Source organism: Elaeis guineensis, chromosome 1, assembly GCF_000442705.2.
Source record: "Elaeis guineensis isolate ETL-2024a chromosome 1, EG11, whole genome shotgun sequence".
NCBI classification, from domain to species: domain Eukaryota; kingdom Viridiplantae; phylum Streptophyta; class Magnoliopsida; order Arecales; family Arecaceae; genus Elaeis; species Elaeis guineensis.
In genome coordinates this window covers 105130727-105154383 of record NC_025993.2, presented here as the reverse complement: position 1 = coordinate 105154383, position 23657 = coordinate 105130727, and the positions used below count along the sequence as shown (strand labels likewise).

Sequence of the window (23657 nt, the reverse complement as noted above, 5' to 3'; positions counted from 1 at the left end):
ATCATTTATTATCACGTCGGTGAATTTCGGCAATACTGTGAAAAAGAATTATGGTTAGTAGTGATCGTTTACTTCTAACAAGGATGGTTTTAGGAAAATGCTTGGAAGTAGTACCTTGTTGTGGATGCAGGACAAGTTGAACGAGCCATCATTGTTGATTTGGCAACTCCATAATCAATCAATCCTCTCCTGCCACATGTCATGTTGATTGCTTGTATACACATGGCAGGAGCGCTGCAGCATAGCTTGTTACTAAATGGTTGATGAATCCATGTAGGCTTTATCCATGACTCACCCTCACATCCGGTTTGTATCATGATAAATTCTCTTTCACGACGTCAACCGTTGGATCATGATTTGTACAATTTTAAAAATATTTCAATCTTTGTTTTTTTATTCATTAGTACTGATCATGATGTAGACGTTGTGTTGGGCAAACCATGTATAACTGTGATCCAATGGTTCGCACCATAAAAAACCAATCATTCTTTTGCACGGAAGATACAGATCACACCCAATCAGGGGAGTTGAACATTATACCCCCAAAGTTGTCGCTTAACAGCGACCTTTAATGGATGCGGGTTCCCCACACCGAAACTGATGCTCCCTTTCCTCAGCGCCATTCAATAGACCTCCAGCACGAGTCATCCTCCTTATCTGTTTGAACACAAGCTGGTAGCCATCTGATCTTCCAACTGTGGTTTCACAAAGGACTTCCATGTGGAGGACTCTCACCCAAACTCTCCTCCCCTTCAGTGGAAGCAGTCACATAAATATATACATATACACACACGCATGCCAAGCCATGCAGGAGACGATGGTGAACAAACTCCACATGTCAACCAATCCACCACCACCCATCCTTATTTCCCTCTTAACTGGAAATAAAACCATCTTAACATCCTTCATTGCTTCCCCATCTTCCTTCACCAAATCTCCAAACCCCCCTCTCCTCCTCCTCTCTCTCTCTCTCTCTCGATTTATTCTTATATTTTTCTTCGTTTTCACCACAAGATCATGGCTGCCTTGGGTAGCTTGAGCTCATTGTTTGAGAAACCGCTGCCCGAAAACCCGACGCTCTTTGATTCTCTGTCCTCGTGGAACCAAATCAAGCCCAAGAAACCAGTGGAAAACTCGTCCTTCACCGAGATCTTTGGTGAGCTCCACTTCCGAGAGAAGCCTGCACCGCCCACCAATCCACCTTCTGATGAAGAAAAAAAGAGTGGTAGAAATGGCTACAGCTGTGAACCCAAGAGCAATGGTGTCTTCTCTGCGAAGAATTCAGAGACCCTGCAGCTGTGCACTGAAGGGCTCGGCTCCGAGAGCTCGGATGATGTCGACGACTTGATGAAGGAAGGTGGTGATGATCGCACTGCTCTCGAGAAGGACAAGGAAACAGAAAGGCGTATGCATGGTCGTTACTCTAGAGGTTTGTCGGAGGTGCGGTCGAGGAGCGGTGGGGGCTTCCCGCCGCCGATATCGTCCATCGGAAAGAGTGGCAAGCCATGGATCTCCTTCAGATCTTATAGGGAGGATGGGAGGTTTGTTCTAAGAGAGATCAGGATCCCCACTCATGAGTTCTTGCAGGCTTCGAGGGAAGACGGGCGACTCAAGCTCCATATGCTCCACCCAGAAGAACCCATTTCAGAAGGAGAAGAAGAGCAACAACAAGAAGAAGAAGAAGAAGAAGAAGAGCAGGATGATGGAGGAGGAAGAGAAGAAGAGAAGGAAGTAGCTGATGAAGAAGGGCAAGGCAATTAGTAATCCATGTGGATTGGCTCTATGCCATTTGTTAAGAATTTCTTGAGGTAGTTTTGAAGAAAAACAGAGGGAAAACAAAGAAACAGAGCACAAAGATTGTGGCAAAAAGGAGAACAGAGAGCAAATAATAATGAGAGATAAAGGGTTTCTACTGTTCTGTTCTTAAGCACGATGATAGTGAATAAATTATAGCTTCAGGTTCTCGCTTCTTAAGAGATATGCTTATGCCTCAGGTTCACATCGTGGTGAACATTTGTTTATAGAATGAAAGGTAAAATTGGTTTGAAAGATTCTCTGTTAGTCAGGTGCAAAGCTTTTTTTTTTTTTTTTTTGATAACAGTCAGGTGCAAACTTTAATGGAGAAAAAATTACAGTATCTTATACATCACTGTTGCAAAACTCTTTGATGCTCGCCCATGCTTAGTTTTATAGAACTTTTCTAAATAAAACTATATATATATATATATATATATATATATACATACATACATACATACATACATACAAATATGTTATTAATATGTGATGATATGATTCTCATAATGTCACGGGATGAACAAATAGAGCTGCCAGTCTCTTGTTTCACAATGGACTCGATTCTGGAAGAGCAAATTGCGGAATTAATAGAAGCTTTCTATAACCTCCCAGCTTGAAGTACTCTTGAAAATCTAACGAATGTTAAATCAGGTATTAATATCAATCTAATATGGAGAAGAATGAATCAAGGATTTTTGATGTCGATACAATCTTCCATCATGAGTCAGAGCTTCTGTTTTTCTCTTTGAGTGGAGTGTCAGTTTCTAATCATGGTCTTCTCCTTGCCATCTAAACGAGTATGTTATAGTTTACAACTCGACATTAAGACACTTGTTTAATTAGCCTAACTGATGCATCAGAAACAATGTTTGTTTGTTTCCTGTGGCTCATGCAACAATCATATGAAATAAAAAAAAAAAAAAGGCAATGAACTTGCTTTCATTGTAGAAGTAACAGAATGCTGGGATGCTTAACAAGTTGATGCTTAGGTTGTGACACCTTGGAAATATGTGTCAATAATTACAGGCATCCACTAGAAAATTTCATAAGGATATTGAAATCAGAGATATTGTTTATTGCTGATAGGACCATGGTGGGTACAATTTGAGAAAAACATCTTGTAATGGAAAGAGTTCTGTATGCTACTCAACCACAATCACATGATAGGATTCCATGGTGGGTAAATGCCCTTATCCAAAAGCCTTCAGGATCAGAAATTTGTGGAGAGAAATTTCACACCCATTAATTTAGACCAAATAAATCTTCTCTTGATAAAGAGGTCCCCTTCAACTTTCAAGCTCTCAAGATTCTTGGTCTGTGACCACCCGTGGTGGCAGGCACTCTTTAACTCTTGTCACATGAGATTCATGAGAATGCGAAGGTCCTTGACAGAAAGAACCAAACAATAAAAAAGGAACAAAGAAAAAGCAAATGAAGTCAAGTGAACATCAGTTATGGGGCATCTAGTAAGATTATTCAATGCTTTCCAGGTTGGTGATCGTGATCTTGATGCTTTTTCCTGATGTATTCCACTTTATACTTGCAAAATTTTGTAAGGCTAAATACAGAAAAATTGTAAATTTTGTTAATGCCTTGGACACTAGGACACTTCAATGTATTAGTCCTTGAAAAAAGCTGCATGCTAGATTGGCATATCAGAACATTTCAAACTCCTGCTGAATATTTGCTCCCATACAACATCAAAGCACCAAGTATAATTCTGGACAACTATCTGGAACACCCCAACAGTGCCCCCGGCAATTGATATTATCAACGCTGAACTCTGCAATCAAAATGTCTCCATCATTTGCAAGCACCACTCTTTCTCCAGTTGGTGCTATTTTCCATACAACCAGTATCACACACCAAAAAAGATTATATAAGACATTGATTGTGAGTCATGGAAAAAGGAAAGCATGACATGATAAGTGCAAAATATACTGGTAAAGATGTAAAGTGTACCTGCAAGAATCGTCATAATTTGTTATCAGCTATCACCATGTTCTGTTTTGACCTCTTTCCTATCCAGTTCGAAGCTACAACAGGAACCTGCATCATCAAAAATGCAGTGGGTTAGCAGCAAGGCTAAACAAAAGACAAGGACACAAAAGATGCATCAACCAGATTAACCAGCTATCCAGCTACTGAACAAGGTTAACAGATATCTGAAAAGCATCGAACTTAAAAGTGGCACAGCTACGAACTTGACCCCTTCATGGCCTCACATTACTCACTTTCAAGCTTTACAAGAGTCACGTGCTTCACCTTGCGGCTCAGTTCCAGTGGCAGTAGGACAAAAAAATAATTTTGCATCCTGAATAACCATATAGCCTGTACTGCCTCTGGAAACAGCGGCTCCCAGAAAATTGTTGCCAGGGAAAGGAAGCAGAAGAGCTAAGAGATTAGGAGACACAACGAAGATATTTCTTTACTAGTTCCATTAGTTAGGCAAAGTGCAGAAACATATGCAATGCATACATGCCGCACATACTATCTTAACAACTATTGCAATCCTAATTTCTGAGTAACATTTGTTCAACCAGAATTTTTTTTGATTCATGAATTGATGTAGCAACTACAATGCTGGTGAATAAAGTAGCAGAAACCTGATTTTTGGCATAAAAAGCATGCATAAAACAAATAATATGATGCCTGCATTTGTATGCAAACGGCAAATATATAGAAGATAGGATCCCTATAACAGTTTGTTTGTTTTAGTATATCTAAAGTAAAATCTATACAATGACTAATGATGAATATCTGAAAATTCATAGCAAAAGCTTTACCTATAAAACAGCTTGCATATTAAGACAGCAGGCAGACCTGTAGCATGCCCAAACCTTATATTTTTCTGCTACTGTACCTTCTAATATAGGACACTAGCAACAAATTGGTCTAACCAGCACATTGCAAAAACTTATATAAAAGCATTGACATAGGGTACATACACATTTTTCAACTATGGTTATCAAAATACAAATCTCAAAGGCGAAAAATCAAATAATTTGATGATTTTCTCACATTAAATCTGAAACACTGCACAGTGATTAAATTATGAGGTTGTTTCTTTTCTTGAATTAATAATTGAATTTGTCCACTCTTTCCATTTCAATTTCTCTTTGAAATAAATTTGATAGGACTTCCTCATATTTTCCTTAAAAAAATAAAAGAAAAAAAATATTGAGGAATGTTTTTATAATTGTAAAAAGCCATTTTGATCCTTTCTGCATGTCTAGCACTTTGCTCCAGCATGAACATATCACATTTAAATCTGCAAGATCCGGGCATCATCATTTCTTTTATAAATATGCTTCAAACGGGTGTTATGTTGGGAACCTCAGCCATACCATATCTAACTGTGAAATGAAACCTCAAGAATTAAAACAGAAGTCTTCTGAGAGAACAAAAATTTTTGTTCTCAGAAATATCACTGACACATCCTACCTAGCACGCTATAAGACAGTGTGATATCTCTCCAGCAGAAATTGATGGAATTGATGAATTATGCTTAAATAACTGCCTGAAACAATCAGCCATACACTGAATACTCTATTATGGAAAGCTCCCTGAAGCAGAACTATGATTCAACATTGTCAATAAAATATAAGGTAATGGAGATGTTGGGAAGCAAATAGAGTGAAATCACAAAGTGATGCAGGAAGTAGACATTAACTGTAGTTCAAGAAGGGCCCCGTTATATATGGTAAATTTGAAGTTGTGAACACGCCAAAAATCCACAAGTCAATTAGAGGGTTATTTACTCATGGGTAGAGTTACAGGCTTGTCAAAATAGTGGTCATCACGAAGCTTGGAAATTCTTACCCTCAAAGGACCTTCTCAGATCAAAACTTAAACATTACATGGTGATTGTATTATGAGTATATTTCTCACCTTGAGTTAGTCATTGAACTTGTTCATTGATGACATAGGATAATCATGCCATGTAATCATGATTTCCCTAAACAGAATGATGAGTATGAAAGCTTCTACCTCAAGGCAAATAAACAAACCAAAAAATGAGAATCCATGTGGAGATAAGACAAGCCCAAAAACCTTCTGCATTTGTGGGAGGGGTTTTCACTATATTAGAGTTTACACACCATCACTAGTTAGATAGATAATCTTGTCAATGAGGTGGCAAGAGATACTTCATGATATTTTTTTTTGATATCATATATAGTTTATATGCTAAAACTGAATTTCCAATCAGAAAATCAATCAGCAAGAACTATGTCCAACCCTTACTGCAGGTACGCAGAAGCACAAAGATTTCCTGCAAATAACAAAGAATAATGCTCTACTCCTGTGCCCATTACTCCTTCATAAGTAACGTCCCACTAACTTCTCAATTCAAGATGAAAAATTCAGTAACCAGCCTACTGGCCTTGCTTTCAATTACAGAAGGTTCTTTAACTTACAATCTAAACACTATTAGACTTCTACAATGCTACTCTTGTTCTTCATTGACATTCTATCACTCAAGTAATAATGCACAGAACAGAAACGGCAGGCAACACTAATTAATGGAAGAATCTGCGAACCTATTACAACATTCCGCAAGCTGCAATCTGAGCTAAATCAAGATTACAAATTGGACTACACAATAAAATCGCGATTGCTATCAACGAAAAGTTCGATCAAAGAACACAATTTGATCATAGCGAAAGGACAGAAAACCGGGAAGGTGATACATCTCCGCGGTGTCGGCGTTCTGGAAGATGGATACAAAGTAAGAGAACTGGAGAGCGGAGTCCGCGCCCTCCCTTCTCTGAGTTCCTCCTTTGTCGATCTGCCTCCTTTCTGTGAACCTAGGGTTTGAGAGAGGAAGGAATGGGCGACCACCGAGGAGGCGGAGAAGGGATGTCCACCGTCCGTCGGCCTATTGATTCGTGGAGAGCTTCCATGGCCGCCGGCGAGAAGAGGGATCGCCGGAGGCCTTGGGAAGAGAGACGACAGAGAAAGGGGAGTCGGGTTCAAATAAGCCACCAACGATTGGTAGGACGCTTTCGCTAATTTTACCCCTGCGTGACCATAGAATGTTAACCGGTTCCGCGGTGACTACAGGTAAAAATTAGAAATAAAAAAAAAAAGTAAAGATGGGTTTTTTTGCTCCCCATTATCCTATCCTTTCTTCTCCACTTCCTTTTCTCCTTCCCTCCCTCCCTCCCTCTCAACATGGAAGCCATCTCCTTCTCGGCCATTTCTTCCCGCCAGCTCTCTCCGTCCGCGCCCTCCCTCCCTCCCCGCGTCGCCCTCTGTACGTCCAGGACCGCGGGAAGGCGGAGGCTTTCCGCCAACTGCGCTTCTTCGTGGACCGGCTCGACCCTGTCCCTGGGATCTTCGCCCAGGAATCCCTTCACTGTAAGCTCATCCGCTTTCCATTCCAGTGGAAAGTTTCTGTTTTTCGTTTGTCCCTCGAATTATTTCTTATGCAAAACTTCTCATTGTGTTTGGTCTCAGAGGGAGGTGTGGGGTTGGGTTAATTTCAACTCTCGAAATGTAAGCAGAGAAAGCAGTTTCATAGTGAGGGCTGAGATGTTTGGACAGTTGACGAGTGGCCTCGAATCGGCATGGAACAAACTCCGGGGAGTAGGTCTGCTCCTCGTCAGCTATTTTCTCTCTATTGTTGTTCTTTCTTGCTTTAAATTCCTTATTTTTGTTAATCATTTTATTGAAGTTTGCATTCCTTTAATGCATTGCGATACTTGTAACTTCTCTTAATCTTATCAAAATCCTAATTTTCACTTTATCTTTTTGTGCTAGTTACTGCTCATTTCAGTTGTGAACTGTTTATTAAATTACTATCAGAAAGCAAAAGAATAATGACCATACCAACAATCTTTATGCCATTCTATTTGGTATCATACTGAGTATAATGATTTCAAAAGCACATGTTATTTACTATATACCTGCTTTATAGAATTTAAGAGGAATGCCTTCTTCTGTGCACTTTTATTATGCTTCAGATGTTCTGACAAAGGAGAATATTGCTGAACCAATGCGAGATATTAGGAGGGCCCTTTTGGAAGCAGATGTGAGTTGATTGTTAAGCTTTGGAGATTTGGTATATGTCATTGGGTTGTATCTGTCTTTTTCTAACATCATCTTTAATAACCCTGAATTGTTCCTTTTTGTGCAGGTAAGTTTGCCGGTTGTGAGAAGGTTTGTGCAGTCTGTTAGCGAACAAGCTGTTGGTGTTGGCTTAATTCGAGGGGTGCGACCAGATCAACAATTAGTGAAGGTAGTAGGTTGAGTGTTGGGCATTATTTATCAATAGCCAATCATTAATGGGCACAAGACCTTGTTGATTGACTCAGTTTGGGTTGGTTTACGAACCAATCTGGTCTATGTTCAAGATAAACAAATTCAATTACCAATAATCGTCATGATCTTTTTCCTCCTCAATTCCAAGGCCCCAGCAGCTTAAGATTCTCGGAAATGTGAAACTGCAAAATTTTTAAGCTCATCATGTGGGAATTTTAGCAACTAGGCTTGATGAAAAGAAACATGGAATGTGCGTAGGAGCTCTAATTTTGAAACCTTTAGTACCTTCTGTTCTAATTGTGGATAGGTTACTTTAAGTTGATAAGATGATAACAGAGAAGGATACAGTTCATATATATTCCCTTTTTCTTGAGGGGTAAGGGAGACCATAAATTTTTTGTTATTATAGATAATACAGCTCATATTGGAAAACAGTAAGACAGGATATGTTTTGGGTTGTGTGCAACAGTTGCTAAACAATCAACCAGCACATCTTTTAGAGTTGTAAAAGGGAAAAACTTTCTCTTGGAGCAAAAAGTTTGAGAAACTTACCAATGCTGTCTGGATCAAAACCTTGACAAGAAAGATGGTTTTATGAACACAGCGTGGGCTTAGTAGGTTAGGATCCTAAAGAGGGTTTTGCTAAATCTGGAAATGGAGAATGTGAAATGATTATGTTGGAGGAACCTCAATAGCTGTATATATCAGAGTCTAGTAAATCTAGGAAGTACAACATCTGACCCTCACCAGACCCTGCAATGGTGGGAGCCTTATGCACCCAGGCTGCCTTTTTTGGGTAATGGAGAACCAATTCAGATAGGCTGTGAAGAATACAGAGGTCTTAGTGGAACAGTCGGTGGTGGGCTGATGTAAACATAGACACAGATATAAAGTTTGCTGACAACATTGGAAAACTTTTGGTTCATACAAATAATGAAATATATGCAGCCTTGCTGTTTGTACATGATGTTTTCTGAATAAAATCTGCACTTTGTTACACATTGGTCATGTTGCATGCTTGCTTTTATAAGTTAGGGTAAGCCCAGGTGAGTATCTCAGATAAGGGATTTTCTAGCTATAAGTGTCTCCAAGAAAGTGGTGAATAATCTCAAGAAAGATATAGATTCAGTAAGATAAAGTCACCACTACATAGGAGAATTCCATTTTCTACCGCTAGTAGGAATGAAATATGTTATCAACTTTGCTTGGAAAGAGGGTATATGTGTATCTAGCTCCTTGTTTTCCATCCTTTGGAAGTGCTTTCTTTCTAAGCATCGGTCTTTCAATTTTTTTTTTAAATTTTAAATTTAAATGTTTACATAAACCTTTATTTCCTTGCGAGAGAAAGAAATGATTAGTATTCAAATGCTAATCTTGTTAGGAAACCAACCTGTGTAAAGCCAGCAATTTGACGTGACTCCAAATTGCAGATTGTACATGATGAGCTTGTGACACTGATGGGTGGTGAAGTTTCTGATTTGGCATTTGCAAAGTCTGGTCCCACAGTGATATTACTAGCAGGCCTACAAGGTGTTGGGAAGACTACTGTTTGTGCAAAGCTTGCCTTCTACCTTAAGAAACTGGTGCATTTCGACTCTTTTTTTTTTTACTGCCAATTTATGAGAGAGGAATTCTTTGTAAACTATCGATACTGATAGACATGACGCAGGTTACAGGGGAAAAGTTGCCTTCTGGTTGCTGCAGATGTGTACAGGCCTGCAGCTATTGACCAACTTGTAATTTTGGGTGAGCAGGTACTTGCAATGAGTTCTACGTCTGATTTGTAATCAATGTATCATTTGTGATGTCCTGTTACCTTTTAGTTACAAATGTGCAAACTTGAGCAAGTTTGGTCATACAGAAGGCATTCATTTGTGGAACTTCTTTCCATGTTTGCTGCATCTATTTGTAAAAAAGCATCTCGAAATATACATAATTAAGATTCTTATTTCAGTTATTTCTTTATTGTGGCATTCAACATGATATAACATTCTTGTCTAGCAACTTTTTTTTGTTCATCTTGTTTATCTTTATGCTAAATAATAAGCTTGTCACAGGTGGGGGTACCTGTTTATACCGAAGGTACTGATATAAAGCCTTCACAAATAGCTAAGCATGGACTCGAGGAGGCTAAAAAGAAGACCATTGATGTGGTTATAGTGGATACCGCTGGAAGATTGCAGGTTACTTGATACCCTTCATATGTGTCTTTTTTAATTTTTCCTTCCATTTTTGTTATGTATCTACGTGGGTGAATTATTTTGACTAGGAACACCAAACATGCTCAATTCAGCCATGGACTTTCTTACATGATTTTCGATAAGTAAAAATTAGAATGATATTGCTTGACTAGAATAACAGACTTCTAGAGTTCTGGTTCTGCAACTGGTTATGGCATACTGAAACACATAGAACTATGAAGTCTTTTGGCCATATTAAAAGTCAATTATTGGACAAGCTGCAATATTATATCCTTGTGATATTACAACTTTAATTCTATGTAACAAGCTGTTGGATGGATGCTTCTCTATAGCACAGCAGCTATTGGGAGGCCATGACTCTTCATCTTTGAATTACTTTTTGAGTTGTCCTGCTTTTGTTACTTGATCAGAAGCTGCTTGGTTTCTCCTCAAAATAAGGAGGTGCCTAAATCATATCTTTGAGATCAGGGTCCTGGTCCTTGCAGTTTGCCATCAGAAATAAGGTTTTACACAATCTATTTACATGAAAAGATTTTCATGCTATTGTTCCTCAGGGATATGGTTGTTGATCTCGGTTAGTGCATTGGATTAAGGGTTGTACATGCAGGTGTATTCAATGATGGAATTAGAAATAAATATATTCTCTCTCTCTCTCTCTCTCTCTCTCTCTCTCTCTTGTTTTTTTTTTGTGTGTGTGAATTCCTTGCACTTGTGCCTTTTGATTTTTTTTTCCATATTTTGAAGCCATAGTTTATCTTATTTTAGGCTATGTTTGTATCAACTTCATAATCAAGCATTATTGATTGATCTTAGCTGATTTTCCTTTGAATCAGATAGATAAAACAATGATGGATGAATTAAAGGAAGTAAAGCAGGCAGTGAATCCTACAGAAGTTTTGCTTGTAGTGGATGCCATGACGGGCCAAGAAGCTGCAGGTATTCAAGATTTATTTTACTTTGCTTTGATGGAGTAATTTCCAATATGGATGCAATGACTGGCCAAGAAGCTGCTAGGAAAGGGTTGCTTTGGTAGTTGTTAACATGTTATGGTTTTCTCCCTCAATTGCTTTATCTTCCATCTTACTCCTTTTTTCTTTTCTTTTCCTTTTTTTTTTTTGCTTTTTTATTTTTCATCTCAGCCTTGGTCACAACATTCAATATTGAGATTGGTATTACTGGTGCTATACTGACAAAGTTGGATGGTGACTCTAGAGGTGGAGCGGCTTTGAGTGTTAAAGAGGTTTTTATCTTCCCAATATTTCAGCAGATATCATGTTTTCTTTTTCGGACATGATCATTTACATGAAGAAAACTTTCTTCATGCAGTCTTAGGGTGCTGATCATTCTGCATTGGTGCTCCAACTTATATTGAATAAACCATGGCCAGCACCTATTATATTTATCTTTATATAATGCTTGTTTCTGAATCTTTTGAGCCATAAATAATTCCATATTTTTCATTTTTATATTCTGCTAGTTGTTCCATGTTATTTTATGCCGGTACATTCTTAATTTCACCTGGGGTAGATTACAGTCTATGTACTCTCAAATTGTGGACTCAGGGTTCAACTGTCATCTCAAGTGTTCCAAAGCTTGCTTAATACGATTATTGGAAATAACGCACATTTATTGAATGGTTGAATATTAGAAATCTGTATTAATAGCTTGGTGGAATAATGTAACAGGTGTAAACCTGTGTATGCAACCATGGATTGACAGTGCAGCTCCATTAAAATCTAGATTTAGAATCCAAGTATAAACAATATGGTGCTCAACTATTTCGTTATTTGTGTGTAGAATGAAGGACAAACAATTTTCTGTAGTGCAATATTATTTCATCTGCCTTTATTGTGCTATTTGTTAATCTAATTATATCTTGTTACTTTTATGGAGCATTAGCAGAAAAATCCTCTAATTACTTTATCATATCAATTTCATACTTCATGCATGCACCATGTGAACCCTTTTTTTTGGCTTTACACAGCAATAATTTTGGGCCATGGCAGGTTTCAGGAAAGCCAATCAAGCTTGTAGGTCGAGGGGAACGCTTGGAAGACCTTGAGCCTTTCTATCCTGACCGCATGGCAGGACGCATATTAGGAATGGGAGATGTTCTTTCATTTGTAGAGAAGGCACAGGAAGTTGTTAGTTACTGCTTTCTCTTCTTTTTTCCTTTTTTTTCCTTTCCTGGTGAAATGATGTTATTTTAAGGAGTTTCAACCTAAATTGTTCAAGTAGATGCGACAAGAAGATGCTGAGGAATTACAGAAGAAAATAATGAGTGCAAAATTTGACTTCAATGACTTTCTTAAGCAAACACGTGCTGTTGCACAAATGGGATCTATGAGCCGTGTAATTGGAATGATCCCAGGCATGGGAAAGGTAAGTATATTTGATTTTCTTATTGTTAAACCTTCCTTCTCTGTTCCTCTAAAATAAATTTTTTAATAAGGAAGTAAATTTGAGAGGTCGTTGATATGGGCCATCCAATTTTGAATTTGAAGCATATAGCATAAGCTCATTGGTGTGTATTGTAGAAAATAACACAGCAACTTACCTTGACATTTTATTCTGACAAAGGTGACTCCAGCTCAAATTCGTGAAGCAGAAAAGAGCTTAAAAATTATGGAATCAATGATTAATGTGATGATCCCCGGTATGTATTATACCTCAGGACAATTTCTAATTTACTAAATCAAGTGGTTCTTCTCTAACTTCTTTTATTTACTTTTCTTTTTTAATGGTTCATTTATGCTGCATGTGCATCACATCCACACATTAATATACGTATTCTATTTGTGGTCTTTGTCCATGGCTCCTTGCTGTATATCTGGAAGCATTGATCTGAATTTGAGAACAGTGCCCTAAAAGTTTTACTGTGTTTGTTGTTTATTTCAATTGGACAACTTACCTCTGTATGATAGATTGTGCTGAGAACTATTGTTACTTTAAAGAGGAAAAAGGAGGGTGGGGGGGTGTTATCTCAGTGCAACTTATGGAAAATTGTAGGACTACAATGATTCCTTTAAAATAGTGCATCAGTGACAAGTTGGTCATCAACAGAAAAACAGTTAATATACAGTTTGCACTTGTAGGGTCTCATATATCCAATTGCTCCAATATCAGTGTCATTATGAATTCCTTATCATATGTTTTACTGTCGATTCATTGTCATTTAACTTGCAGAGGAACGGGAAAAGCCAGAACTGTTAGCTGAATCAGCTACTAGGAGGAAGAGAATTGCTACGGAGTCTGGAAAAACAGAACAACAGGTTTATTCTCTTAATGTTTCTGCGCTTAGGATGTTTCTCCAATATACTTTGTGTTTTCATTACCTACTATAGAAGTAACTGGAGTATTCTTCCGGGAACGTTACAACAAATTTTATTGTTCATGTTGAGAGTGAGAGAGCATTTTGTTGTTTCAGGTCAGCCAACTTGTCGCTCAGCTTTTCCAGATGCGCATCCGAATGAAGAATTTAATGGGCGTCATGGAAGGAGGGTCCGTCCCTGCCTTGAGCAATCTTGAGGAATCACTCAAAGCTGAACAAAAGGTACTCTTGTTCACTCTCTCTCTTAAAAAATAGACCTATTTCTTGGGTTCGTGGTTTCATACTTATTTATCTTAATTTTACTTGGTAGTTAGCAGTTTCCTCGGACAATAAGTTTAATTAATGTATCCAAAAAGTTATCTACACTTGACATTAATAGTAGAGCAAATCTCTCACCTCATTGAGAGTGTGCTCCTTGATGACCTTTAATATTACAGAGACTTAATTGGATCATGTCTTAACCTACTCCATCTAGATGTAACCAACTATGCTCCAAGATAAATTTTGCTTGTTTACTTCAAGTTTAGTAGTTGATGATCAATACATTCTCAATTTGCTCACCATAATATATGTCTATCAGGCACCTCCTGGTACTGCAAGGAGAAAGAGAAGATCAGAGTCACGGAGGCAGTTTGCAGATTCAGCATCATCAAGGCCGAGTCCGCGTGGTTTTGGATCCAAAACTTGAAGACTGTCAAGTTGAAAAATGTGCGGCCATAAAACATGCCGTTTTTATTCTTGCAGGCTAGATTGTATTTGACATCAGAAAAAAAAAAGCGGGGGGATTTTCCTGCTGTATCAGTAAATCTGTTTGAGGATGTGCCTTGAGTTTGAGTCCTTGATACAAAATGATTCAACAGCCTAGAATGTAATTTTTTTCTTTTTAAAAAAAGGGAAAAAATTCTCCTCCACCATAATTCTGAAATTCTTCTTTCTTTGGGATTGAAATGTGAAGGATGAGGGCAGGGTGACTTGCTAACTTGCATAATTGGTGCCAACCTAGTTCCTAATCTACCAGAGGATCTCATTTGTATTGGTGGGAGGAATCAAGTGAGGCTTGTCTCTTATATAACAGATATTTGAGCTCATACATCAATCAGGAGTCATCGAACACAGATTCTCTGTTTCTTTGGTGTGGTCTGCTTGCCAGTAGGCACCACAGAGCTTGGAGCAGAATCCAAGTGTTCTGTGAATCGCACTGTCATCCTGCATGCAACCTGCTAGGAGTGCACCATTTATTGAGAAGTGGCATCCATCCAGATGCCAAGAGGCAGTTTTCTCCCAGATGGTTGCTTGTTAGCTAAAAAGCGCTGGTTCAGTTTGGTTCTGGTCTCATCTGAATGGGGTTCAAATGAACTCCCATGCCAGGGAAATCATGGCTATCTCATGTGCAACAATTGGGAGCAAAATGATTCAGGGGTGGTTGTCGGATTTACATCCATGTTATTATGGTCACACTTAGCCTTTGGATGTGAACTGAGATAGTATTCTGCTCACAGAAGCTATAAAGTCGGCAAACGAAAATAAAGAAAAGCTAAATACGGCAGCCAAACGGGCCCAGCCCCCCTTTTGGACTAGTCTTGGGCTAGAGTTGGTTGTATCTTCCGAGCGAAAGAACGATTTATCTTCTTTCGCGATATCAATCGTTGGATTGCGATACCCACGAATCTCAAAGAACTCCCCTTCTCCTGCACAGATCGTCAAGCGACCATTTCACGATCCAACGGTGGATTTGCTCGAAAGAAGGGAATCCTTCTTTCGCACGAATGGAGACACTTAAGAGACCAAAGTCGGGTCGGAGGAATATTTTAATCGGACCTGGCGTACGTTAGTCCAATCCGGCGAAACCCTAGCTTGCGGAGGGCTCTATTTCTTCGATCCGACTCCCATTGGATCGGTAAGGCCCTTTTGGACGCCGCTGCTTCCTACTTTTGCTGAAACCCTAGCGGTAGAAGCCAAACTTCCCCTCCGGCATGGTAACTAGATCTCGCCTTTCTGTCATCCTCCTTTCCCTTGGATTCCATGATAGTCGATGTTCTGATGTTTGATATGTTCTTTGATTCCCGAGGCAGGCGCCGAAGAAGGATAAGGCTCCTCCTCCGTCTTCGAAGCCGGCCAAATCCGGCGGAGGGAAGCAGAAGAAGAAGGTAACGCGATATAGTTTACGGTCAGGGTTTTGGGATTAGGGGGTTTTTGATGTTCGATTGGTTCTAAGTGATTAGGGTTTGGAATGCAGAAGTGGAGCAAGGGAAAGCAGAAGGAGAAGGTGAACAACGCGGTGCTCTTCGATCAGGCGAGCTATGATAAGATGCTCTCCGAGGTTCCCAAGTACAAGATGATCACTCCCTCTGTGCTGTCTGACAGATTGAGGGTAAAAAATCTCAACTTTGTTATCGGTCTTTCGTCTTCTGAATTCAATTGTGATATATGAGTATCTCTGTGAGATTAATCTGTCGTTGCTTTTCTTGTTTTCATAAATTCTTAGAACCTGTTAATCTGCTTTCTTTTGGTGGATTTATGAACTCTTGTTTTTAGTGCTTAAGGTGCTATTTGTTGTATATATGTTTGCATGATTTATTTCTGGGTGGAACTATTGGATATCTCCTAGGATTTTCTTACTGTTTAGCCTATCTTTTTCACAGTTTGTGCATAGTAGAATACGCAGATGAGGAGACGAGAAAAATGACAGATGGACATGTTGCTGGATCCTTTTTTTTTTTTTTTTTTCTTTTGAGGAAAAGAGAGTGGAGGGTGAAGCACCCATCCGTGATTTCATTAAGTAAATGAAATCAACATAAGGTACATAGTTGGAAATAAAACGGAGGTGACGTTAGGAGAGGATAAAGGACGAGAGATAGTACGAGGTAGAAGTAGTTTCAGAATTTCGTAAGTTCTGAACCAGATTGACTAATTTCATGAGTTTTAATACATTTTATATCTAAAAATTGATTGAAACTAATGGTTATTGAAAACCTTATTTTCCTTTTCTATAATTGTTCTCATAGAATGCTAGTAATTTAATCTGCAGAGAAAAGTGACCTGACAGAAGTGGCATATACTTTGGATGAAGGTTGGAGATAATGGTTTTCAATTCTCCATGCCTCTCAATTTCCTTGGTGGAAGAAGCCCTCAACAAATTGCTACATTTTGATTCCCCTTATTTTGCTTTCATATTTTCTGTTATTTGCAAATTAAAATGGCAAATACTTTGGATAAAGGTTGGCAATAGTAGTTGTGCAATTTCCCATTCCTCTCAAATTTTTTCTCTTTGAAGATGGCCTCGAACAAATTGGTACATTGCAATTCTTGTCTGTACAAAAGTTGTTTGTGATAGTAGATGACATTTTTTTTATTCTAACTTGGATTTTTGAAAGCGATCATGGATCAAAGATCATTTCAAGAAAATCTTTTTTGTCCTGTCTTTAAACATCAATCCACGCTCTTATATGTTTCTGATTTTTTTAGAACTTTTTTCACTGAACATCCTTTTTGAATTATCATTTTGTAGATGGTCAAAAACGATATTTCAGCATTCTGACTTCCATTTTTGCTTTGCCTAAGGCATTTTGATTTTATGTTAGTTTAGCACTGCTGGACTGACAACCTGTGCACAACCACTGACTAAACTAATCTCCATTTTCATCAGCAAGAACTAATCAACTAGAGGGAATATATCAGTGTTGAGCTGGATGCTTTCAGTGCGTGCTTATTGTGTTTTGTTTGAGTTTGAACAGTGTAGGTAAGAGAGAATAAAAAAGAGAGCTAACATCATGTATTGATGCCTTAGCTAGTCAACTAAATTTATAGGCTGTTTCTCAATCTAGTTTCCTTGAGCAGTAAAGTGCATCCTATCTAATGGTCCCGATTTCCTATAATTTAAAGTTTCATGGTTAGGTTATTGTTTATCATTGTGTTTTACTTTAGTAATGCAGCATACGTTTTTTGTTGCTGTGATTGATGCCACATTCTTGTTTTATATGTGGAAAGCTAAAAATCCTACTTTTTAATCCATAATTTAGTTTAGCTGTTATACTAAGCCTAGTACATACCCCCTGATTTACAGGAGTATTTTAAATTATTTATGTCTTATCTACTGTTAACAACAATAAGATCTATTAGAAATTGCCTTCTCTGAATTTGACTACCTATGTCAAGGGGAATGGCTTCGCTGCTCAGACTGTAATTTTGGGTGCAAGCTTGGTATATGGCAAAACAGGCTTAGCATGCCTGCACCAGAAAATTTGGTTTTTGGGTGGAAGCTTGTAGTTCTGCTTCCTTGGCTAGGACATTTTTTTCTGGCATTTCAATGAAAGAGGCAAATTGGAAATCTGATGATCTAAATTTATTAATGGATAGATCGATCTTCATCTGCAACACGTAGATTTGTGGTGGAGGGCTGAGATAAAAGTTATGTATGTGAACTAATCACTAGGTTCTTGGCTGATGGCTCACTATTTATTGACTAGAAGGGTTTCTACTCCGAAGAAGTTAGCTTATGGGTTCCATGCTTGTGATAGCTTGAGGCTTCGAGTCAGAGACCATAATTTTACCTGCAGATGTAAATGTGGATGATGATTATTGCTATGCTTTATTTTAATGCCCAATAGCTCTAGACGGTGAACAAGCCAAAGTTTTTTATATTGAATTGCGTTCATATTTTATATAAAATTAGCATCCAAAAGCATGGCTTTGTAGTTGCTTTTTTTTTTTTTTTCCAAACATGACAGGCAACTTAGACAAAACAAGTTTAGAGTTCTTCTCTTCATTTGTTATTTTTGGTTGAGTCATTTAGCGCATATCTTTGTTGAGGAAGAAATTGCAAGTATCAGAAATTTTATCCCTACCATTATATAAATGAAAAGCTTTTGAATCTGGCTTCTCATGTCAGGTGGTGTTATCGTGCTTTTTGCTAATATAAATATGAGACCAAGCATCATTTATCACGTATCGAGCACTCCAATTTCTAAAGTTAATTCCATCTTAAACAAATACATGTAATACAGGTCATCTTTTAAAGAACAGAAAGAAGAAAAGGGCACCTCCTAAATATTGGAGTGTGTTTAACAAGTTAAATAAATAATTGAAAATGTATTTTTGAGGAATCACAATCATCCATGCTTGCACATCCCAAAACTGGTTGTAGTGTTGGTTGATATGGGTGCTAGAATCGTCCTGATCCCTCTCTGAAATGCTTCTGTCAATATATCTACTAATGGGATGTCATCTATTTATTAATGATTTTTCTGCACAAACATTATCCTTATCTGACTTGTATCTCTCCTTTTTTTTTTTTTCCTTCAGATCAATGGATCGCTGGCGAGAAGGGCAATAAAGGATCTGATGGCAAGGGGTTCCATTAGGATGGTATCTGCCCATGCCAGTCAACAAATTTACACAAGAGCCACCAACACCTAGAGGACACCCGCTCGCTAGATTCTCTAGGGTTCAGTTCTCGGTTTTGTTCTTAGTTGATGATGTTCTTCATGTTTCAAGAGTGTTAGTGACTTGTGCTTTTTGTTGTCCTCGAAACAAAACAATGCTTGTGTTTTGGATCCTATATTCTGTCGTTGACCAAATATGTGGCAGCTACACTTCTGGTTTACTTATTTTGTTAGGTTAATATTTTATGCTATGTTTTACCAATAAATAAAAAAGAATACCTGTATGTTTGGTCTAGAAGTGAAGAATGGTGCCATTAAGAGAGTTTTGCCAAGATGTTAATTATCAAGGTTTATGAGATGAAGCAGGTGCACTGGGTATGTCTTGTAGTTTGATTTATTTTTATGGTGCTTGTTAAGTGAAGTCATCTTTGACATTTTATCCGCTTCACAGGGCTTGCTGATAAGTGTCCGACTTGCTTCCGTTTTGGCCAAAACCTGTGGATTGGCAGAGAAAAATATAAATATACTTAATAAGACGAGTGTTTTTCCAGTCTTTCTGCTGGATAGGCTAATGTATACCTGGAAACCATCCACCTGAAGATTAACGTTAACGCAGCTTAATGTTTAGAGCTACCTAAGTAACTTATAAACAATCATTTATGATTTATTCTATGGGTAATAAGCATTTCGAGCTGGAATGCCCTTAGGAGAATACTTATAAGTAATAATACAGAAAATAATCTTGAAATGAGGGCAGAAGACTTCATCTGGCTGCTTCGGTTTGGTCTCTCATCAGCATCTATGAGATAATTAACTGGTTATGGAGAATTACTTATCATACATTGATTGGGTGATGGAGGGCACCAGCTTCCTGTAGTGTTTGGAAGTGTCATCCATAACCAATGCCTGAAGACTAGTTTTTCATAGCGTCTGTATCTTTTAAGGCGTGTGAGGGCACACGGAATTGCAGTTTGTTGTTATGCTGCATGGCTCCGGTGTTGTTCTTGATCTGACTTTAACATAATTTAATGATAGAAACGTGAGCCAGTGGCTCATAATCTCTAAAAGTGCAACACGATGCCAATTTACATGCCATGTTATCAACTACTTTGACCTGGGATTAGTGGTAGATGGTTGGGCAACGTTAATTTGCTGGATTTTACAGTTATTTGCTGGATTTTACAGTTTTGTCCATCCTGCAATTTCCCTTCACCAGTAATCCTGGCATGAACATTTGCCACCTTCAAATCAATGAAACCAATATAAGTCCAACGGTTCAAAAAGCATCTACTAATATTACTAAAAACATTATTAAAATATTTCTATGCAAAAGTTTTATTGAAAATGTTCAATAAATAATCTCCCTTCTATAGAACATAATACCCAAAGTTCACTTAGCTTTAGCTTGAGAGCCTTCCATGCTGCATTTCCTCAAGTTCGACATCCTAGTGAATTCTACAAGCACCAAGCAATGAGCCCCAATCAGAATCATCAGGTTCAAAAGGCATGGCTTTTATAAACTCACAAGCTTCTTTGATCATCCGGACACACCTAAGTGGATCCATCACACATGTATAATGCTTCATTTCAGGAAATATGATTGTGATCCTTGCTCATGGACTTAAAAAAACACTCCAATCCCTCTGCCACCATGCCCTGCATGACTGCAGGCAGAGATCGCTGAAACAGATGTGCTACCATTTGGCATCATTTCATTGAGTTGCATCACTGTGAACCATTCTACTGCATCCCTTCCTCCCCTGGCAATGGATCCTAAAAGCATTAATCATTGCATTCCATGAAACTATGTTTCTTTCAGGCATCTCATCAAAAGGCACATCTAGCCCCATAGTATTCTATAGTAGATTGATTACTATTGGTCAACTTATGCCAATATTGAGATGGAATACTAGATTGGTGCAACTGACTTGCGACATCAGCACTGAATCCGCACCAAATAGGCAAAAGAGAAAATGTGTGCGCATGTTGCATGGACAAGCCTTATGACCTAATACTTCACCTGCTGAAATCCACTACTAGTACTTGTAGGCAAAGAACATCTCTTCTGCTGACATAGAATATTGCTCTTCAGATGTTACACATGAAATATTAATTTTCTTCCATTTCTGAGGTTTCTTTCAGTTTCTTAGTGACAATAGGCTACCAAATGCAACAGCAAAGTCATTCTTAGTGCAAGCTTGTTAATGTACTTTCATATATCTAAGCAGTTCATAAAGATTATAAGAACATCAACTTTACATTCATGTTCTTGCTCAAAAAATAAGGCAGTCATATGAGAGTGGCAGATCAATGCTCTACATTAAAGATTACATGTTTATTTACTCGTAGAAAACAGATAACATACCAACAACATTCAACATTACACTATGTGACTCGGAGTTTCTGATACATGCTCATTATTTGTCTTACTCATCTTATGATAGGAACAAACAGGTATGAGGAAAGAATTGAGAAAATATTACAAAGGATATATTTAATCTAGTTTATCGGTAAGTAATCACCACCACATAAATTCAATCAAAAAGATAAACAAAGAAAGAATAAACAAGGGCAAAATGATATTCCCTTAAAAATTAAGGGTGAAAAAGTAAAAGTGAGCATTGCTGGTCGGTGAATGCAATGTTGAATGATGCAATAAAATAAGCCAAATCACTGCAAAAACCCCATCAAACATTATTTTAATTTTTACTTTCTTTTTCTGAGAAGAGGATTGAGTTTTAACTTTGAAAAATGGATAGAGATTCAAGAATTATTGCAAAGTGGTGAACTATGTAATGCTGAGTGTGCAATGAAAATGGTCTAATTTCACTATAAATGAGATGTGCCATAGCAGTTCTTTCTCCCCTACACCAAAGGAAAGAATGAAAGACACAAGAAGGAATTCCACCATTATCATTGCCTTTCTAAACCGTCATACTGACAAAGAACAGTAAACTAGATAATCAATGCAAATAGCAATATTTATAGAAGGAGAATTATATGGAATACTTGAAAGTAACACAGAATTAATCAAACACATACCACAGAGATACCTGATCCCTCTTGATGTACAACAGAGATATCTGATCTCTTTTGAGGGCGGGCATTACATCGACCCAATCTGACAGTCTATTGGTCTTACAAAATACATAATGAATTAAGAAATGACAGAAGAATTGGTAAGTTGGATTAAACAAACCTATCAAAATAGCAAAACAGAGGTATATTGTCCATCAATTTCTTAGCAGCATAGGGGGCAGTGAATCAATCCATTCTCATTGCACTGCTCACACCTCACCATCTTCTTCTGCTCCCTGTCCAACACCTTGCAGCTGCCATTGCAATCCATGCACATAACGAACCTCATCCCTCCACAGCCCTTACAGCACACCTCTGCCCTCGGGATCCCCTCCAATAACAATCCCAATTTCCCTTCCTCTTCCAACATTAAGACCTCCTCGGCGCCACCAATCAACCTCCCCTTCACAAAGACCACAGGGACCCTCACCTCCTTTATCCCCATCAGCAACCTTAGTTCCTCCCTGTATCCCGAGTCCATCGAGATGTCCCTCTCCACAATCTTAACATCATGAGACTCTATTGCGCACCTCACAGCATTGCAATCTTCGAAGGTTTTCCTGATTCCCCTTAGAGTCGTTGTATACAAAACCACAATGTTCTCCCCACCTGGCGGGCATTTCTCTTCAAAGGACTGTACCAACAAGCCCAAATCATGGCCTTTTTGGCGTCTTCGAACAGGATCGATGATCTTCTTGATCTGCTCTCCCTCTTCATGGTGCTCTTTTTCAAGGGAAGCAAGAAGCTCCGGATCGAACAAAGGACTAAGACTTCGTCTCGACCCCGAACCCCCACGATCTCTCCCTGATTTCTGCATGTTGGCAGTGGGGGTGTTTTTCTTCGAAATTGTTGAAACTGATCCAATCCATTGCGTATTCTCAACGGAACTGAAGGGTCTCAAGACCCTGTTGGAATCAAGATCCAACCTTTCTGAACCCTGTCCAAGTGGGCTATTCTCCTTCCCTATAGATTTCTTCTTCTGCTTCCTGGGCGACGCCGTGACCTTAGCCGGAGAAAATAGACGCATCGGGGCGTGGGATTTCGTGCATTTCTTCAATGGAGACCAAATGGACATCTCCTCGTCGAGATCCCCCATCAGTTCCCATGCATTGATGATCTCCGAGGGCTCTTCCTTCAGAACACTTCTCTTGAATGGAGGAATGATTGAAGCAGGAGGAGATCTGTTCCATTTCTTTGTCGCAGCCTCTTCTTCTTCTTCTTCTTTCCCCTTGGCTTCGTTCCTGTCGAGATTTAGTAGTCCATAGGTGCTTGAAGTGAGCGAGACGACGTGGTTTGGGGAATCGCCGGCGGCTGCCTTGCTGCCATAACAGCGGACCTCGCTATCTAGATCGGCTGTGGCCAGAAGTTTGGAGGAGATGCAACCCATGTTTTTACCTGTGGCTCTTTTTTTTTCCTCTCTCTCCGTGTTCTTTGGTGGCGATCTTTTATATGTTTGAAATGTAACGGTCATGGGGTTTGTCTTTTTATATTACTTTTGTAATGATGCCTTCCAACGGTCAGAAATTTCTTCGTGCTGTTCCTCGGTCTCGGTGGGATGGGTCCCAATGGGCTGGCCGTCCGATCGCTCAAAAGCTTGACGTAAAA

General features: G+C 38.7%; 4 protein-coding genes, 1 long non-coding RNA gene and 2 other non-coding genes across 10 annotated transcripts; 5 read left to right on the top strand and 2 right to left on the bottom strand.

Annotated features, from left to right (window-relative positions):
* Positions 1-867: 867 nt before the first annotated feature.
* Positions 868-1974, top strand: LOC105038257 (uncharacterized). Its single transcript, XM_010914002.3, has one exon. It carries the CDS (start codon positions 1018-1020, stop codon positions 1759-1761), a length of 744 nt encoding a protein of 247 aa, XP_010912304.1. The 5' UTR covers positions 868-1017; the 3' UTR covers positions 1762-1974.
* Positions 1975-2748: 774 nt separating this feature from the next.
* Positions 2749-6840, bottom strand: LOC105038256 (uncharacterized). Of its 4 annotated transcripts, XR_012141610.1 has the most exons (4): positions 4584-6837; positions 4032-4191; positions 3760-3846; positions 2749-3634 (listed from the first exon to the last, which is right to left on the bottom strand). It is a non-coding gene; the product is annotated as an uncharacterized lncRNA (long non-coding RNA). The 4 variants fall into 4 exon arrangements; XR_012141616.1 differs by having other exon boundaries at positions 2749-3181; positions 3760-4191; positions 4584-6840; XR_012141608.1 differs by having other exon boundaries at positions 3760-4191; positions 4584-6839.
* Positions 6841-6924: 84 nt separating this feature from the next.
* On the top strand, positions 6925-14518 carry LOC105038252 (signal recognition particle subunit SRP54, chloroplastic). Its single transcript, XM_010913996.4, has 15 exons — positions 6925-7158; positions 7258-7390; positions 7764-7831; positions 7937-8038; positions 9492-9644; positions 9738-9815; positions 10119-10244; positions 11096-11198; positions 11402-11502; positions 12269-12406; positions 12501-12644; positions 12843-12918; positions 13449-13534; positions 13690-13815; positions 14174-14518. Exons 1-15 carry the CDS (start codon positions 6973-6975, stop codon positions 14279-14281), a joined length of 1728 nt encoding a protein of 575 aa, XP_010912298.1. The 5' UTR covers positions 6925-6972; the 3' UTR covers positions 14282-14518.
* An 895-nt stretch (positions 14519-15413) lies between these two features.
* LOC105038253 (small ribosomal subunit protein eS25) lies at positions 15414-19195 on the top strand. Its single transcript, XM_010913997.4, has 4 exons — positions 15414-15569; positions 15666-15740; positions 15830-15964; positions 18895-19195. The coding sequence occupies exons 1-4, from the start codon at positions 15567-15569 to the stop codon at positions 19006-19008; spliced, it is 327 nt and encodes a 108-aa protein (XP_010912299.1). The 5' UTR covers positions 15414-15566; the 3' UTR covers positions 19009-19195.
* LOC114913945 (small nucleolar RNA snoR86) lies at positions 16621-16740 on the top strand. The gene has a single exon (XR_003800073.1). It is a non-coding gene; the product is annotated as a small nucleolar RNA snoR86 (small nucleolar RNA).
* Positions 16768-16892, top strand: LOC114913944 (small nucleolar RNA snoR86). The gene has a single exon (XR_003800072.1). It is a non-coding gene; the product is annotated as a small nucleolar RNA snoR86 (small nucleolar RNA).
* Positions 19196-21934: 2739 nt separating the features above from the next.
* Positions 21935-23626, bottom strand: LOC105038254 (uncharacterized). The gene has a single exon (XM_010913998.4). It carries the CDS (start codon positions 23521-23523, stop codon positions 22216-22218), a length of 1308 nt encoding a protein of 435 aa, XP_010912300.2. The 5' UTR covers positions 23524-23626; the 3' UTR covers positions 21935-22215.
* Positions 23627-23657: the final 31 nt, after the last annotated feature.

Coding starts and splice junctions, on each gene's coding strand:
- LOC105038253 (XM_010913997.4), top strand. Junction 15,741..15,829: donor GAGGGAAGCAGAAGAAGAAG/GTAACGCGATAT, acceptor TTTGGAATGCAG/AAGTGGAGCAAGGGAAAGCA. Junction 15,965..18,894: donor TGCTGTCTGACAGATTGAGG/GTAAAAAATCTC, acceptor TTTTTCCTTCAG/ATCAATGGATCGCTGGCGAG.
- LOC105038252 (XM_010913996.4), top strand. CDS start 6,973: ATGGAAGCCATCTCCTTCTCGGCCATTTCTTCCCGCCAGCTCTCTCCG. Junction 7,832..7,936: donor GGGCCCTTTTGGAAGCAGAT/GTGAGTTGATTG, acceptor CTTTTTGTGCAG/GTAAGTTTGCCGGTTGTGAG. Junction 8,039..9,491: donor CAGATCAACAATTAGTGAAG/GTAGTAGGTTGA, acceptor TCCAAATTGCAG/ATTGTACATGATGAGCTTGT.
- LOC105038257 (XM_010914002.3), top strand. CDS start 1,018: ATGGCTGCCTTGGGTAGCTTGAGCTCATTGTTTGAGAAACCGCTGCCC.
- LOC105038254 (XM_010913998.4), bottom strand. CDS start 23,523: ATGACCGTTACATTTCAAACATATAAAAGATCGCCACCAAAGAACACG.